This window comes from Lissotriton vulgaris, chromosome 2_1 (genome assembly GCF_964263255.1).
Source record: "Lissotriton vulgaris chromosome 2_1, aLisVul1.2, whole genome shotgun sequence".
Classification (NCBI taxonomy): Eukaryota; Metazoa; Chordata; class Amphibia; order Caudata; family Salamandridae; genus Lissotriton; species Lissotriton vulgaris.
In genome coordinates, this window is record NC_141687.1 from 353,402,512 (window position 1) to 353,421,741 (window position 19,230).

The window sequence follows — 19,230 nt, forward strand, 5'->3', positions numbered from 1 at the left end:
TTCTTCGAATCTCTAAGCAATGCCTGCAGTCTCTTTCCGGAGGGTCCTCCCGACCTCTACTCGAGCTGGTAAGGAAAACCGGACGCATAAAAAAGCCCACTGCACCGAACATCCCACGGCCTTGGGTGGTCCAACCGACTGTGTCCCAGCATCCCAACTTACCTCTCGAACCGGTGGTCACCTCCAGAAGATCTTTGTCCCCCTGCCTGCAGTCTTTGTTGCAACCGGAGAATCCCCATTGAAAACATCAGGGCACCTGACACCAAAACAGCACCCGGCATCCAGCCGCCCCGGCACCGCTGCGGCTGTACTTTGGGTGCTAACGCCGATCCCCCTTTGCCCTGAGCCTAACACCAAGAGCTTTCCTCCCACAACCGTGTGGCCTGCTTGTGAGAAGCCACCAACTGGCGGCCCCCGTCCCCTATTGGATGACATTGGGCCTCAGCACCTGACCTCCCTATCGCCGCTGAGGGTGTTTCAAGAGTGCATCCTTGACCCTTGGTGAACCCTGGATCTAACACCAAAATACCAACTCCCACAAAACAGTACTTTCCTGCAAACCATTAACTCAATTTTTCTCCGTAGGAATACATTGACTGTTTTTCCTTGAAAATGTGGAGTTGATTTGTATGGAACTTTGAAAAACTGTCTATTTACAAAAAGTTAATTACTTACCTTTTGTCAAGGATATATCTCAGTGTGATATCTAGGCTCATTACACTGATTAGCAAAAGTAATCTGAAAAGTAATCTAAAAAGTAACGTGCATAGTGACCTGCAAATTAATTTCGACACATTTACTTGCCAGTAAATCAAACAACTGCATTCGAACCGGCTTTCAATTGTAAAATATTACATATGATTTTGCAAAGCATTTACTTCACTTACCTGCACCAGGCTTGGCTTGGTTTTAAGAAATAAAATAACATAATATTTTTGATACAAACTAATTGGTCTGAGGTCAGTCTCTGAGTGTGTGGCCTCATTTGTGCCTGAGTGTGTACATGCTAAACACTACCCTCTGATAAAGCCTTACTGCTCGCCCATACTACTACAAATAGATAGTAAGGTGCTATCTACTTTTACCTCTGCCTACCTTTGTGGTTCCCCTGGACTCTGCACACTATACCTCATTTTGGTATGGTATATACAGAGCGAGCTTCCTACAACTACCACAACCCATAAGTGTTTTCTGAGTAATTGCTCACAAAACTTTATTTTTCAATTTCATTCTGTATCTTATACATTTCAGATTGTCTGAAGTATTTTTTTTCTTGACCTTTGCTTGACAACATGCTTTCCTCGTCTGGCAAGTGCCCATCCTGTAGAAGAGCAAAAACTGCCATAGACCCACATGAAGTATGTTTAGTGTGTTTTGCCATCTTCCCACTCTAGAAAGGAATGTGCATTCTACCTGAAAAAGTCCAAGAGGATCCTCAAGGATTGTGAGTATACTGAACTGCATGGGAACGTGAAGCAAATGAGAGTAAAAGAACTGACAAACTGCTTCCACTGTGATGGTGCCAGCAAACTGAAATGAATGTCAAAGAAGGAGATTCAGGAAGAAGTTGAAAAAAGAAGAGTCATCGATCTTCCAATTGACGTTGTTTCCTGTCTCCATCTAAGACTTTGATGTTAGCGAAAACATAAGTGCTGCTGTCAGGAATTAGCTCAAGGTTCAAATACTACCATCAGTCCTTTAAGTGGTTGATATGGAAGCATTTTAAGTAAACAACTGTATCCTATTCCTTGTTAATTCACTCATTCTCACTGCACTGTTAGCCTTTGTTTCTAACTTACAAACAACACAGTCTCACAGGCTATGTCTGCACATAAACTACCAGAAATCTGTCCCAATTCAAGCAAGTTCACCTTAGCGTGGGCTACCTTAGATACAGCAGAAAGAAAAGTATTTTCTTTGGAGGAGTGTGTGCAATCATTCTGAGAGTAGTGTCAGCTGCTTTTGAAGATTCCCAGTTCAACAGCTGGTTACATTTCCTCTCTAATAGCTTTCATGGCATCTTCTAAACTTTCATGTCAAATAGTCTATACTGGTGGTGCAAACGAGGCAGTCTCCTGCTTTCAGCGTGGAGCTCCAACACAGAGTGTTACAGATGCTTCTGCCAGGTTTAGAGGTGCATCAAGTGCCTCTCTCCCTGCAGGGCCTTTGGTCAAGGGGGAGTAGCCTCACATTCTGTTTCTTTGAAATTCACATCAATTCAGATGGACAATCATGCATCCCTTGAACAAACATAGGGACAAGGTTGAGGCTGTTAGCACTGAAGATGCAGAAGATATGTTTGAGCGTATTGTTAATAGAAGTTCACCTGCCAGGCGTTCTGCATTGGCAAGCATAAATCCTTAGCAGATTTTATGAAGATAACTATGAAGGGTTTTAGATAGTGGTTTTCCTCTAGAAATCTTCACAGCTTGGAGCTATCCAAAAGTATATCTATTCCCCATGCCTCGGAGAAAGAAATGGCAAGACTTTGCTTCCAGATCCAGGTTCTCTGGGCATTTCTCTTTTGGTGAATTGGTCGAAGGCCTTACTATAGTCAACACATATCATCCGATTCCATTGATACCAATACCTATTTTGAAATTCTGGATTTTCAGGCAACATAAATCCTTATCGGTCCAGTCAATCGTGGTAACTAGACATGCACCAAATGTCAGTGAAACCAATGTAAGCTGAACATCCTCACCAGATTACAAGGTCAGATACTCCATTTGAACATGACATCCTTGAAATTCTTCTCATGGGATGAGAGCAGACTATATGGACATCTAAATTATCCTGAGATGTGCATGGGCATTCTAAAAAAGCATTACGGCCATTAACCACATCGCTGCTGTGCATTTTCCCCTCCTGTGCTGCATGAGAGTAATTCCCATTGTTCATGACGAGCTCAGCTCGTCATCAGCACAGCTCCACTGTGCCTCATGACGAGCTGAGCTCGTCATGAGCATCGAAGGGGTTAACAAGAGCTCCCTGCTGCATCAAATCGATATTTTGTTTTTGATGTCACAAACAACGGCACGTTTAAGCATCATTTTTTTGCTCAATATTTGAAACCTCAGATTCCTCACCTTGTTAATATTAATATCCTGCCCTGCGGGATCTGGATATTTTTCTCAGCAATTCACTCGGGCAAAGGTAGGTGGCTTAGTGCATCTTCCCTAGGTTCAGCCCACTCTTAAAGTGACATCAGGGCCACATATCACAACTACCTCTGCGCGTAGACCTCGCTTCCTTTCTTTCCTCTGGTTCCAATTCTAATTCACTCCCTTGATTCTGTCACTGACAGAAAATCTTCTTTACAGAATTTTTCCAGTCTACAAGGGACATGTCTCCCCCCAAAAAGTACACAATTTTTAACTGTGCAAGGTATTGCCATAAACTGATGTAAGTGACGGACACCCATGAGGTCCGTCCCTGGTATCTCAGCTCCTCACATGGTTTTAAATCGTGTGTCAACTGTGCTCAAATGAATCTGAAAGCCATTTGACATTGCGATGTTAAACTCTCACGGAACACCGCAGAAACGAGCAAAAGGCTTGATCTCTGCAACAGGCGCATTCCTGATCTCGAGGTTATTCCGTAGAAACTGCCCTTCCAAGTCATCAGGTAAATGCTCGGCGTCGAGATCTTCGGCGTCGACGGCTTGGACGTCGAACTGGCTTTCGGGTCCTTGGACGTTGCCGAGGCTTTAGGGTCTTTGTCCCTCGACGTCGATCGGTCCTTTTCGGCGACGATCTTCGACGCTTTCTGCTGGTCAACAGCCTTCGGCGCCAGGGACTCCTTCTCCGAGGATCCGCTGGGCCTGCTTGTGGTCGCGGACGGCAGATGTCGCTGCGTCGGCGCCTTCGGGCTCTTGGCCTCGAGCTTTCGAGACTCAGGGTCTCTGGTGTTCTTATGGGACGTCGAGTCTCCTACCTTATCAGGTGTCTTCTTGTAATCGGTCTCTACGACCGTGTAGCAGTCGTCTTCTGCGGCAGCGTTGTCCTCCTCCTCTGAGGGCATCCCCAGCTCGTACAGCGATGGCGTCGGGGATTTTCCTCAGAGGGCGGCGTGTGCTACCCTCTGTCTCTTCCTCACTCGGAGGGTCTTCTGGGCGAAGACGGCGCAGGCGTTGCAGTCCTCGCTTCTGTGTTCTACCGGTAGGCAGAGGTTGCAAACCGGGTGCTGGTCCTTTTGTGCGTACTTGTGTCTGCAGTTCGGGCAGAACTTGAACGGCGTGTTGTCCATCCTCGTGCGTTCAGGCCTCACTGAGCGCGTGGACGTCGACGATCGTCGAAGTTCTCGAGGTTTTCACCTTCTCTCCTCTTCGTCAGTGTTCTGCGAAGTCTTCTCTGGTCTTCTTCTTGCAATATCTCCTCCAACTTCCACTCTTTTCAGTACTTTCTCCAAAAATGTCTGGAGCCCAACGGGAACGATCCAGACCCGACCGCGGAAAAAAGAATCTGAAGATGGCGCCCAAGAGTGGGAGCTTCCGCAGGAAGCATGCCGACGTCACCGGAAATGCGCCCGAGGAGGTGTGACGCCGACGCCCACTAGGGCTACAAAAAAAAAAAAACAAAGAAAAGACTACGAATCCGGACCCAACCACAAGACTGCGGAATATGCACAGCATAGTGAATCCAGAAAGATCTTCAAGCTGCAAAACTACACCGACTGGTAAGAAACTATTCATTATTCCCTAGAAACTGCCCTTCCAAGTCATCAGGTAAATCAAATTCCAAAAAGAAGCATAATGAGTCCAAGCGTGGCTCCCCGTCTTCCAACCACTCTTGTCTTGAGAAGTCATGCAGATATCAGGGGACGTCTCCTGCAACGGAACTGATCCCTCAACTTGCCCTGATTCAGACAGTATTTCTGGAGGCATTGGCGATGCCACAACAGATCCGAGCCTTCAAAGAGGCAATGTTCCGGATTTTTGTTACCTTTCCAAATCCCTCTAGTGCCCTTTCAGGGCCCATGGAACCTCACGTTGCCATCTGTCAATGCTTCCCAGATGCAGACTCTCTCATGACCCCCTTCCGGAACATGCCCTGTCTCCGGGGCCAATGCCTGCACATTCTCGGCGTGGCAACCCATACCATTCCCCTGGACGTTGTCACCGGAACGCTGAAGGAAGAACCTATAGTCCTATTGGACTGAAGTGAATGCACTGCAACCTCAGCCAAGGTTGCACCTAGCTTCATTCCAACCCCAATCAAACTCTGAAGGCATATTTCCATTTCCTCAACGTTTTTCAAACCTTGATGGAGCTAGTAAGCCACACCTATGTGTTAAGGAAAACTTCTTTTTGACCATACAAGATTCCAGTGGCCGTGGCACCTCCCCTGACACTAGCCTTAAATGTACACCTGGCCCCTCCATTTATAAAACCACCTCCACCATATTGGTGATTGGGAGGGTGGCAGAAGTGCTAGACTCTCCAGCTTCCTTCAGTGAGGTCAAAACAAATTTCCTCTCAGAGGCACTGCTGCTGGGAAAGACCTCCTCAGAGCCACTACTCCCCATTAATGAAGCCCTCAGAGAAAACACCCTCCTGGGCAAAGCTAGGATCTTGCCCCCCTTTCAATAGGCCGAATGCTACGAGACATTGGCCAGCTCTGGTGGACCCACCTTCCCTTGTCCAGGGTCCCAAATCGGAAAGCCTCATGGTCCAAGTCCCCACTTCCTTCCCAACTACACCGCCGGATAGGGAGTCCACATGCATGGAGGCCTTTGGAGAAGGGATTATATCTTCCTTGGGCATTACTCGAATGGTACGGCCGGCACTGAATCGGATCCTGGGGGCCTGACTGTCACTTAAGCGGCTGGCACGGAACTGGATGGGGCCCCTTCTGACTCGGCACAGCCCAAAGGCTCACCAGTGGTGTCGGGAACCCATATATGAGGCACATGGTCTCATAAAGCTTTTATTTGGGATTTGGTCACTCCGGCTCCCATAAAGTCTGGGTTTTCGGCCCAGGTACTACAGTGGATCCAGGCCTTGAATGATGATGCTCCGTTGTCTTGTTGCCTGACGGACGAGACTTACCCAAATGTACTGAGGATTTGGAGTGGGACGAGGATCTCAAACATTTTGACCACTCCCAGGACCTGGAGTGTCGCCCGCTTAGCCACCATGAGCTTAGAGTACTGCTCCAGCAGAGCCTTAGGATTCAAGGCGTGGCAGTCAGAGCACGACTTCGGGTCGTGGTCTCACTTGAGATCACCACAGGCATACAGTCACTGCAGGGCTTTAAGGGTGACTTTCCTGGAGGACATCCCTGCCACATTAAGCGGAAAAACACTAAAAAAGAGAAGACAAAAAGTCAAGAAATTCTGAATGGGTAGCTCTTCTTCAGATCAGTGCTGGGTAGCATGGAAAAAACTGAAGTCCGAGCTTAGGTGGCAGCTATATAGGTGCCTCAGACATCACTACCAGCACGGACGATACACGTGGGTCCAAGCGACACCATCAACTGGCGTGCAGGGTACTGCTCATGAAAAATCTTCTGGATCCAGTTCGATGCCTGGGCATCTCAAAGGTAAGGATCCTGCTGCTAGATATAGTTTCCACCAAATAAGGCGCTACTAAAGAGAAGTAACTTGTTTTTTAGGACTTCAGTGAAGACAAATTCTTCCCCTTCATAATGCACACTGACTAACATGTATGCAGTCTTATATGTAGTAGAGATTCCCATACATGTACTCTTTCTGTATGCTTTTTAAAAAAAAATATCTGACACATGCCGTGCACCCTGCTCTTCTATGCATGCACTGCAGCATGCAAAGATATCTGCTGACCTTACACTTGCAGTACAGACTGGATGGCTCTTTGCTGGCCTTTACACCTGCATTTAAGACACGAAGATTTTTGCTTCCTCAGATGCTGTGCAGACTGGAACTTTTTCTGAAGCTGCTCCTGCACCTTCAGTGATTATTCCCAGGTCCTCAATGTCTCAAACATTCAGTGATGGTCATTGATTTTTTTTCTTTGGTTAGAGAAGCACAATGTTCGAGGCATGTGGGCTGCTGAATTCATATCTTAGCATAGATCGCCGCCTAGTGTTGGGTCCGGATGTTTGCACCTTGTTGTCTTGGAAGAGTCTTCGAAGTATCACGAGATAGGTGACTCCTCCCTCTGGACTACAGTGTGCATGGGCATCTTCATCTTCATATTGGTTTTTTTCCCGCCATTGGGTTCGGATGCACTTTGACAGCTCCAACTTCGGGACCGAAGTTTTACAACTTTCCAAGGCCAAAACTTTCTACATTCGACGGTATTGTTTCCACTCGGTATCCCTCGACTATACAACAGTTTCCACTTCGCTCCTGTAGTCGACGCGAGCCGTTGGGCCTTTTCGACGCCACGTGGGCCTCCTGCTGATGGAAAGGACCCCGTTTAAAAGATGCCCACAGTGTGCATTTAAGTTTCCACATAGTGATACGCATAAAGTATGCAAAAGGTGCCTATCTCCAGAGCACAACAAAGCAAACTGTCCCGCTTTTGCTCTGTTCCGGTCGAAAAAAACTATCCGGAACCGAAGAGCTGCTCGACAAGAGATGCAGCGCCAGGCACCAGACCCGGAGAACATTTTCGACGACTAACATGACCTCCCAGAGGTGGCGGACTCCGACCTGGAAATAGTCACCGTAGAGGACCAGTCGGACTCCGATGACCACATCACACTGGGGCAAACCGTGAGTACCAAAGCCTCTACTCCGCCTCCACCTCCACAATTTTCCGGTCAAAGCATCGCCCCAAAGCCTTAGCCGCGACCGCCACACCGCTTCAGAAGCCCCGCCTTCCGGCTCCTCTCCGAAGACCACACCCAAGCCTTCCGGTACCCCTGGACCGAGCAAAACACTTTCCAAAGTGCCCTTAGCACAACTCAAAAAAGTCGTCGAGCACAAGAAGGCCGTCGACTCAAAAACGGCCGCAGAGCCGAGAACGAGCGTCGACACCAGCAAAGTCGTCGCCTCGAAAGAGGCCGTCGGGCCGAAGAAGGCTGCTCATCATACAAATGAAGTCCAGCCCAAAAAGACGCTCGATCCAAACAAACCCGTCGACCCGAAAAAAGCTCCAAGGGTCCTCGAGTCTGAAACTCACCATAAAGAAGCGTCCGATCCAAAATCTTCGGCGCCGAATCCACGGACAGTGGAAGAAGAACTTTTTTATCCAGATCCAGTGTACCCAGAACAACAAAGACGGTATATAGACCCTGATACAGGCCATATATCCGTTTACAATAAAAACAAGAAAAGACTGGACACAGAAGCACATTCTCCTGCTCCTCCTTAAAGAAAGGACTTTGGCACATCCCCTTCAGGACCTTTCACAGGCATGCCTTATGTTCCATATTCTCCCACACCTGTAGATTATGATGAGGAAGAGGACATGGGTGAGGATCCTCAGGATAACTTTATACAAACTAATGATCAAGGAAACCAGGATGACACATGGACTGACCATAATGATCCTGATGACACACATTATACACAACCCATAACAGATCCCTCTCCATACCCCACAAAGCAAAGCCATCCCCTACTGACGACAATGTCGCTTTTAACCAGCTAGTGGACAGGGCAGCTCAGTATCATGGCGTACACATGCACACTGACCCTATAGAGAAGGATTTTCTATTCAGCACCTTCCCAACATCAGAGAAGAGTGTGTGTGTACTCCCTGTGCTAAAAGGAGTACTAAAGCACGCACCAGACATCTTTAAAGACCCAGCCAGGGCGCATGTCCTCAATCCAAGGATTGAAAAAATTATATAAACCGGCCCCTACAGACCCCTCTTATAATAAATCTCTGCTACCACTAGACTCCCTAGTTGTATCTAATGCCAGAAAAAGAGCAAATTCTCAAACTGGGGATGCTCCCCCTCCTGACAAGGAGTCAAAAAGTTTAGAAGCCTCAGGGAAAAGGGTGGCCTCTCAGGCAGCAAATGCCTGGAGAATTGCCAATACCCAAGCTCTCCTAGCACGCTATGACAGAGCACACTACGACCAACTGGAAGGCCTATTACAACACCTACCAGAACCCTCTAAGGCAAAAGCAAACAACATAATACAGGAAGGTAAATTAATCACTAACGCATCCATAAAATGCGCCCTTGATGTAGCTGATACAGCCGCTACGTCTGTCAACACAAGTGTATTACTACGCCGGCATGCCTGGCTACGCATTTCTGGATTTAAAAATGAAGTGCAATCTACCATACTCAATCAACCCATTCTTGTTTAGCCCTGCGGTTGATACCATCTTAGAAAAGATGAAAAAAGATACTGACACCGCTAAGTCAATGGGTGCACTTCAATTCCAACAGTCTAGGAGCTCCTTTCGTCGCTCCTCCTTTCGAGGCTCAGGCAGAGGCAACACATCCCAAACCTCTTCGTCATTCAAAAGCACTACACAAGGCACCTTTAATAAAGGCTCCAATAGAGGTGGTTATAGAGGGAACAATAACAAAGGCAGAGGACGTGGCAATATTAACACCCGAGCCTCCGCTGCCACCAAACAGTGACTTTTTCACACCCCCTCCAGACCACTTAACACCAGTCTGAGGCAGAATAACACAATTCCTACCAGTCTGGAACGCTATCACTACAGACAAGTGGGTGAGAAAAATTATCCAGTATGATTACTGCCTGGAACTCACTTCTACTCCACCCAACATACCGCCCAAACACCGTCCAATGTCCAAAGAACAATTACAACATCAAGGGACAGGGATATACTCTCTATACTTCCTCATTCCCAAAAAAGATGGCTCCCTCAGACCAATATTAGACCTCAGACCTCACAACCATTACATACTCTAGGATCATTTCCATATGATCACTCTACAGCAGGTACTCTCACTACTCCAGCAAGGCGACTTCCTCGCCACACTAGACCTCAAGGATGCGTACTTTCACATCCCTATACATCCAGCTCACAGGAGATGCCTCAGGTTCACAATAGAGGGTCAGCACTACCAATTCAAAGTTCTCCCCTTCGGGGTAACTACTGCACCAAGGGTTTTTACAAAATGCCTAGCAGTAGTAGCAGCACACCTCGGGAGGCAACACATCCATGTGTTCATGTGTTCCCTTACCTCGACGATTGGCTTATAAAAGCCAACTCAGAAGTACAGTGTGCCAGCCATACCTCGCAAACAATCCATCTACTGCTCAGTCTAGAGTTCTCCGTAAATTTCCCAAAATCACATCTGCAACCCTCCCACATACAGCAATATCTGGGAGCAACAATAGACACCTCAGTATCAAAGGCATATCCAAATCCAGCCAGGATAGCCAACATACAATCTCTCATTCAAAGATTTCAGCCACAACACTCCCTTCCAGCTCGAGTGTTCATGCAGCTTATAGGCATGATTGCCTCCTGCATATTCATCGTCCCTCATACTCTGCTTCAGATGCGCCCCTTACAGGAATGCCTAGCACGCCAGTGGAACCAAACTCAAGGGCAACTAAAAGACCTAATGTTGGTAGACAGTCGCACTTTCCGCTCTCTGCAGTGGTGGAACCCACAAAACCTTTCCACGGGCAGACTGTTCCTAGAGCTGGTTCCACAGGTAGTATTAACAGTGGACGCATCAGTGACAGGCTGGGGAGCCCATCTGCTTCAATATACAGTCCAAGGTCGCTGGACAGTCAAGCAAAAGACACTACATATAAATCACTTAGAGTTGCTAGCAGTTTTTCTAGCAATGAAAGTTTTTCAGAAATACTTGCGCAACAAGGTTGTGTTAATCCGGACGGACATGACAGCCATGTACTACATCCAAAAGCAAGGGGGACATACTCTCTGCAACTATCTCACCTAGCACAGAGTATATGGAAGTGGGCAATTCCAGAAAACATTTATCTCCTGGCAGAACACCTCCCAGGAATGGACAACCAGATAGCAGACTTACTGAACTGACAGTCAGCAAGTACACGAATGGGAGATTCATCCTCTAGTTCTCCAACCATTCTTCCAGAAGTGGGGACATCCAGACATAGATCTGTTTGCCACAAACGAAAACTCAAAATGCCCGTCCTTCGCTGCCAGGTTCCCACACCTGTTGTCACAAGGCAATGCGTTATGGATAAACTAGTCAGGCAGATTTGCTTACGCTTTTCCACCAACCCCAATGATTCCATTAGTGGCACGCAAGCTAAGGCAACAGTCGCTTATAATGATCCTGGTTGCTCCTACATGGGCAAGCGAGCCATGGTACACAACGCTCCTAGAACTCTGTGGTTCCTCACCAAAAACTGCACCTCTCACCACAACTGCTAACACAGAACCATGGAGAAATCAGGCACCCAGATCCCAATCAATAGAACCTAGCGATCTGGCTCCTGAGGTCTTAGAGTTCGGATACCTTAACTTGCCTCCAGACTGTATGAACATTATCAAGAAAGCAAGGCGTCCCACTAACCGAGCATGCTACGCAGCTAAATGGGAAAAGATTTGTAATTTATTGTAATAACTAAATCAATCCTTTAGATGCCTGCATCCAAAATTTAATCTGTTACCTGCTACATCTTCAAAGATGTAACCTAGCATACTCATCTATAAGGCTACACCTTGCTGCTATAGCAGCATATCTTCAAAACAGACATGTGTCCCTTTTCAGAATCCCACCTATAAAAGCTTTTATGGAGGGACTTAAAAGAATTATCCCTCCAAAGCATCCACCTTCTCCAGTCTGGAGCTTAAACCAGACTCATGGGACCCCCCTTTGAACCCCTGCAATCATTGTGAACTACAGTTCTTAACATGAAAGGTGGCATTTTTTATTGCTATTACCTCCCTCAGGCGAGTGAGTGAGCTACAGGCACCAACCATTCAGGAACCTTTCATGCAAATACACCACAATAAAGTAGTACTTCGTACAAACCCTAAGTTTATGCCATAAGTCATATCCACTTTCCACATAAATCAGTCCATAGAATTGCCAGTTTTCTTTCAAAACCCGCAATCCGTGGCTGAAAGAGCTCTACACACACTAGACGTTATAAGAGCTCTGTTATATTACGTTGACAAAACAAAATCATTCAGAAAGACAAAGCAACTATTTGTAGCTTTTTCACCACAACATAAGGGTAACCCCATTTCCAAGGCAGGAATAGCCAGATGGATAGTTAAATGCATTCAAATATGCTCTCAAAAAGCGAAGCGCACTTTAACAGTTCCCCAAAAGCACACTCCACGCGTAAAATGGGGGCATCCATGGCTTTCCTAGGAAATATTCCCTTAGAAGACCTATATAGGGCAGCTACATGGTCTACCATACACACTTTCACAAAACACTACTGTGTTGACGTGCAAGCTAAGCAACAAGCTACTGTGGGCCAGGCTGTCCTTAAACCTCTTTTTCAAACCACTGCAACTGGTACAGGTGACCACCACTAGAGGAGAAACTGCTATACAGTCTGTGCTGAGATATGAATTTAGTAGCCCACATGACTCGAACGGCAAATGCTATTTACCAGTATGCATCTGTTTTTGGCATGTAGGGCTGCTGAAATTCATATACCCACTCTCCTCCCCGGTGCTTGTCACAGCTGCATGGTTCTCTTCCTTACATACATTTTCATGGTCATCTCTTACCTTACTATACTCCATCTTTGCCACAATGGCGAAAAACAATCTGAAGATGGAGAAGATGCCCATGTGCACTGTAGTCCAGGTGAGGAGTCACCTATTTCGTGATACTTCGAAGACTCTTCCAAGACAACAAGGTGCAAACATCCAGACCCAACACTAGGCGGCGATCTATGCTAAGATATGAATGTCAGCAGCCCTACATGCCAAGAACAGATGCATACTGGTAAGTAGCATTAGCCTTTTACGTTGTTAAACATGCTCAAGCAGAATGGTTCTTACTGATTGGAAATACTCACCTGGTCAGGTGGACCTGGTACTAAACTTCTCAAAGCTAATGCTGCTCTTTTCCACAGAGATCGAGATAAACCTGCTGGATGACAAGCTTATTAAGTTTTTGGCCTTCCAGAGGATACAGCAACTTTTCACACCTAAGGCATCACCAGCAGCCAACAGTGTAGCTCCGCACCAGCCACATCCTGTCGGAACGCAGCCAGAAGGTGAGTGTCCTGCAACACATGGCTATGGTATAGGCTGTTTGAGTAACACTTGAGCAGCGATTGGTTACATCAACCCTGCTACTAACCAACCACACCGGTGGTGTACATCGGGGGGGGCGGGGGGGGGGGGGGAGAGGGGGTGAGGAGTTTTCTGCCATCAATATTTACTTTTTGCTTCCTTTAACTGGTCATCCATGAAAGCATACATTTTGCAGTATAAATCTGTTCTGAATTCACATGCTATGTGCTGTTCCGCCATCTAATAACTTGGTCAAAAAGTGGAAGGCGGCAGAAGGGTCGCATGCAAATCTAGAAGATCTTCAAGCTGCTAACCCATTCTTACAAGTATAATGGTTTATTTTGCAGCGTAATTATCTCCCAGATTAATTCCTTGCTTTTTTGTATTGTTTACTTCACTATAGTTGGTAGCATATGCTGCTGTAAATCACATGCTCTTTACACTCTCGCCAACTAGTATTGGTCACAGATGTTTGCAGGTTGTTTTTCTTTGGCATCCAACCTTCAAAGCTGAAGACTTCCTGCTAGCCAACAGGTACACAGCAATCCACACCACCTCAATGGCACTTCCCTTCAAGACCTCGGCAGCCCTTTCAAGGCAGAATTAGGGAATGGGCCAGCTCAAAGAGGCGGGCTTGTTGAGCAAATTAATTCAGCAAAGGTTAGCCCCACCACATAACATCACTGGGGGAAGAAAAGAAGACTTCCTCTAGGAGTGGAGACCAATCACCTTGGACAAATAGATACTGAGCATTAACCAACACCGTTACTGTATTGAACTCCTATAAACGCCAACAAGTGTCGTGCAAATAAAGTGAAAACATACGAAGGAAGAGCAACAGCATTTGCAAAAAAAAGGTGCAGGAGCTGCAACAAAAGCAAATGACGAAAATGTACCAATCAAAGTGATTAACACCTTCGCTGCTTTGCAAATATCCCTCCCCAGTGCTGCGCTGTCCATTGGAACTAGTGCTGAATGGATGTCCAATGGTCGTGCGCAGCACTGGGGAGGTAGCGCTCGTGACGACCGTTGGCCGTCAGCAGCGCTTAAGAGGTTAACAAGGGAATCAACCTGTTTGTTTCCTGGTGCTAAGACAAATCACTGAGGCCAATTCTGGATCTCCAGTTTCTGAACAAATTCATGAGACAAAATATCAAAATGACAACACTTCAAGAGGCTATTTCGTGTCAGTGGAAAGAGGAATGTATGGCAACAATAGAGAAACAGATAACTATCTGCATGTACCAGTAAGCAAGAAGCATAAAAGATTAATTTGCTTAGTTGTCAATCAATATCTAAGAAGACAAGGAATATATGTATACTCCTACCTAGATGACTGGCTAGTAAACGTGAGCTTGTTCACACAATGCTAAAGGACCATAAAGACAGTTATCCATACACAGTTCAGACTGGATTTTTCAATAGCATTTGGGAAAATCTTACCCAATACCAGAAAGGGAAACTGTCTTCATGGGATCAAGGTTCAACTCTAGGGACCCCCAAAGGATTCCCCTCTGCCCACAGGATCCTGGCATTGACCGACCAAGCCCCCCTTTATCAGAATGAGCATTATGGCTTCATGCATTCCATTAATCCCATATGGCAGGCTACTTATGAGACCAATACAAGAATGGATACAGAAACAGTTGGGAGTATCTAGCACTTGCTACTCAGAAGGTACAAAAGTAAATGGCATGATGAAACTTAAGCAGTGTAGCAGTAGGCAGACCTTTTATGCTGCAAGCTCCTTCAGGGACTGTTACCACTAATGCACCCCACACGGGATAAAGAGCACACATGGTGAACTAAACATCATGGATTTGTGGAAAACAAGGGAAGCAGTACAACACATTTGTGCGTTGGAACTGAAAACAGTCTTACTGGCTCTAAGAGCTTTTCACACATGGATAAAGGAGAAGACAGTGAAAACTCCAAGATAGCAGGAAAAATAAGCTTTCTGATGGTAATATACCTACCAGATGCTAAAAACAGTGGCAGCCAGCCCTAAGCAGGCAAGCAACCATCTCACACAAATGAGATGTGGAACACCAAGTATTAGAAAAGGTACACCAGAAATAAATGTTTGCAGCACCAGAAAATGCAAAATTCCAAAACTTTGCATCCATGCACCCACACCACCTGTCCCAGGGAATACCCACTCAATAGACTAGTCAAGGTATTTTGCCTACTTCTCCAGTGCCCCCACCACCGGGAGACCAGCATGAGGCACCTCTGGACCATGCAGTCTTATGGTACAAGCTTTGGAATTTTCTCGACATGGAGAAAATCACAGCAGCATTAGAAAACAAAACCAGCTATTATTTTTACAAGGTGATCGACCTTTTGCATAACATTTTTATCTCGGGAATTCAAGGCACTCGCTTTTCCAAAATATCTGCAAACTGAGACTCACACAAATTCATGCATCTGAAAGAAACACGTTAGTGTTAGATTCTTTACCTTAGAATATCCCCAGGCGTCAGTCTGGATCCGGAAACTTTTGCGTAGCAGTACCCCTGCGCGTCGGTAGGCGTCGTCTGCAGGCGTCCCCTGCGGCTCCGCGTCCGTCGTTTGCGTCGTGCGCCGTGATGACGTCGCTGGAGTATATAGACGCCGCCTCCGCGCGCTGACGTCAGTTCTTCTTTTTTCCACGCCAGTGGACGCAGATCTGAAGAGCAGTACTCCGGTCTTTGACCAAGTTTTTTCGAGTTGTTATCACTTTGTGCCTATTAGGATGCCTGGGTTCAAGCACTGTGATGACTGTGAGCGCACGATGTCGGTCACAGACCATCACCGCCTCTGTCTCCGGTGTCTGGGCCCCGACCACGACGTGGACTCCTGCGTCCACTGCCGGGCCCTCACCAGCAAAGCTAGACGGGAGCGGTCCCGCAAGCTACTGGAGCTCCGGGTGTCGGCCCCACGTCGGGACCGGGAGCGGTCCCGGTCCGGCCGGAGGTCGAGAGAGCGTTCGAGGGAGCGGTCGCGGGGCCGCGCCGAGCGTTCCGGAAGTCGACACCACTCGTCATCCTCGTCAGGTAAGAAACACAAGAAGTCGGGGCGTCGTCATCGTACCCACGAATCCCCCCGACGCTCGCGCGATGCGGCCGGGGGTTCGGGTGACCCCAACCCCGCGGCTCCGCGAGAGTCGCCGGCGCGGCCTGCCCCATACCCTCAGGTCCCTGGGCACGGTTCGACGCCTGAGGAGATAGAGGCGTTCCTCATGGCCATGAGGGCCCTGTCTCCTCCGGCGGGTTCCACGGCGCCTACGGGCCCAGTGAACCCGTCCGGGGGCCCTAGCGATTCTGCTGACCCTACCTCGACGCCGTCAGATGCTCCGATTCCGGCGCCGCCGGCGGCGCCGATCCCGGCGCCGCTAGGGCCTTCGGGGTCGACGCCGGATGGACGCCCATCCAACCCGGCGCCGATTCCATCGGGGTTGCCCGCGGCTCCGCCTCCGCGCGACGCCGGTTCCTCGGTGCCGGCTTCGGGTGGCACTGGGGCTCCGGCGCCGGCCCCGGGCGGCGCCGTCCCCTTACCTTCACCGACGCCGGACGCGGGGCCGGACGGGCGTCGCTCGACGCCGGTCCCGGCGCCGATGGGGCCCATGAACCCCGAGGAGCCGGTCTACATCGTTGACTCCGAATACGGAGAAGATGAAGAGTTCGGTGAAGGTTGGGAGGGGTTCGAGGACCCTCTGTCACGCGAGTGCCAGTATGACCCGGACTGGACAGGTGACTTGGGGGATGCCAGTGGTCTGGACGACTCTCCTAACCCTGGTTTGATCTCTCCTCCTTCCGTGGCATCGGTGGAGGGAGCTGCATATTCTGTGGTGCTGATGAGGGCTGCCAAGGCCTTACACCTTGAGCTCCCCGTCTCGGCCGTGAGGCCTAACATCCTCACCGAGGTCTTCAAACCGCAGTCATGCCCACAGGAGCCACTGCTGCCGTTTAATGAAGCCTTGTTGGACGTTCTGTTGGGCACGTGGTCCAGGCCCGCTTCAGGTGCGCCTGTCGATCGGAACGTGGCCAGGCGCCACCGTCCTTGTCCGGACGACCCCAAGTTCCTGTCTTCCCACCCCACTCCTGAGAGTCTGGTGATCCAGGCCTCGACCTCCCAGTCCGCATTCCCGTCGGCCCCACCCGACCGGGAATCCAAGAGGTATGACCAATTTGGCAAGAAGGTCTTCTCGTCCATTAGTTTGGGCCTGCGGTCTTGCAACACCGCCTGCCTCTTGGGTCGCTACACCCACTCTGTGTGGGATACGGTCGCGGAACTGCTGCCAGAATGCCCCATGGAGGTGCGGGCAAAACTCGGTCAGGCTGTGACTGAGGGCCGAGATGCAGCGAAATATTCAATACGGTGTGGTCTCGATACGACCGACTCGCTAGGCAGGGCTATGTCAACGACGGTGGCGATTCGTCGCCACGCCTGGCTGAGATCCGCCAATTTTTCGGCAGATGTCCAGAGTACATTGATGGACATGCCGTTTGATGGCTGTCACCTGTTCGGTGACAAGGCGGACCACGCGCTGGAACGCTTCAAGGACTCCAGGGTCACGGCCAAGTCCTTGGGTCTCTCGACCCAGCGTCAGCAACCGGGTTCGTTTCGCCCCTTTCGTGGCCAAGGAAGGGGCGCCCCCACACGTGCTGCCAGCCACGCGCCGCAACAATCCTTTCAACGCGGTGGCGGCCGTGGAAACCGCCGTGGTGGCGGTCGGGGACAACGGCGGGGTCAGACCACACCCTCCCCCGCAGCATCTACCCCAAAATCCTCCTAGTCCGTGCTTTCGGCCCCATGTGACGTTAGTGGGTGGCAGGGTTCGCCATCACCACGCTCACTGGCGCACGATCACTTCGGACAGGTGGGTGCTGCAAATTGTCCGAAGGGGCTACTCCCTCCCCTTCGAGACCTCTCCTCCAGCCATGCCACCGCAGAACCACCGTGTGTCGGGGGACCACTTGACACTTCTGCAGGAGGAAGTTACGGCCCTCTTGGCCAAGGGGGCCATCGAGCGCGTTCCTGGGCCAGAAGTAGGGCGTGGTTGTTATTCCCACTACTTTCTGGTGCCCAAGAAGGACAAGGGGGGCCTACGTCCTATCTTGGATCTAAGGAACGTCAACGGCTTCCTCCGGAAGGAGAAGTTCAAGATGTTGACGTTAGCTCAGGTCTTGGCTGCTCTAGACCCGCAAGACTGGATGGTAGTGTTGGACTTGCAGGACGCCTATTTTCACATCCCCGTCCTGCCGGCCCACCGGCGTTACCTGCGGTTCACGGTAGGCCTGGAGCACTTTCAGTTTATCGTGCTCCCCTTCGGCCTTACCAGCGCCCCACGGGTGTTCACAAAGGTGATGGCGGTGGTCGCAGCCCATCTGCGCAGGTTGGGGGTTTCGGTCTTCCCCTACCTAGACGACTGGTTGTTGAAGGCGGGCTCGCCCCAAACAGTCGTCCACCACCTTCAGATGACGGCAGACCTCTTGCACGACCTGGGGTTCTCCATCAATGTGCCGAAATCACACCTGTGTCCCTCTCAAAAGCTCCTTTTCATCGGAGCGGTTCTGGACTCGGCGCAGTTTCGGGTTTATCCTCCGGAACGGCGGGTTCGGGATATTCAGGCTTTGATTCCCATCTTTCAGCCGCTATCCCGAGTTTCGGTCAGGTTGACGCTGCGGCTGCTGGGACTGATGGCTTCCTGCATCCTTCTGGTGCATCACGCCCGGTGGCGGATGCGGGCTATGCAGTGGGACCTGAAGTTTCAGTGGGCCCAGCATCAGGGCAACTTGTCCGACCACGTCTTGATCTCGGAGGGCACTGCGAGACAACTGCAGTGGTGGCTTACGGACCGCGACTGGGTCAGGGGCAAGTCCCTCTCCCTTCCCCAACCGGAGCACGTTGTCGTGACGGACGCGTCCCTCCAGGGCTGGGGTGGCCACTTGGGAGAGGCAGAGATCAGAGGCATCTGGTCTCCGGCGGAGTCCCGGCTCCATATCAACCTGTTGGAGCTGCGGGCGATTCGTCTGGCACTGAAGGCATTCCTCCCCTTTGTCAACGGGAGTGTAGTGCAGGTGTTCACCGACAACACCACCGCCATGTGGTACTGCAACAAACAG

The 19,230-nt window shown here is 49.4% G+C and overlaps 1 protein-coding gene across 2 annotated transcripts in view; it reads left to right on the forward strand.

Annotated features, from left to right (window-relative positions):
* PHF12 (PHD finger protein 12) overlaps nucleotides 1-19,230 on the forward strand; it is a 375,664-nt gene that overhangs the window by 293,884 nt on the left and 62,550 nt on the right. For both annotated transcript variants that reach the window (XM_086955134.1, XM_086955135.1), the window contains exon 11: nucleotides 12,961-13,104. In XM_086955134.1, the coding sequence (XP_086811260.1) occupies nucleotides 12,961-13,104 (144 nt within the window). The remainder of the gene's footprint in view (nucleotides 1-12,960; nucleotides 13,105-19,230) is intronic.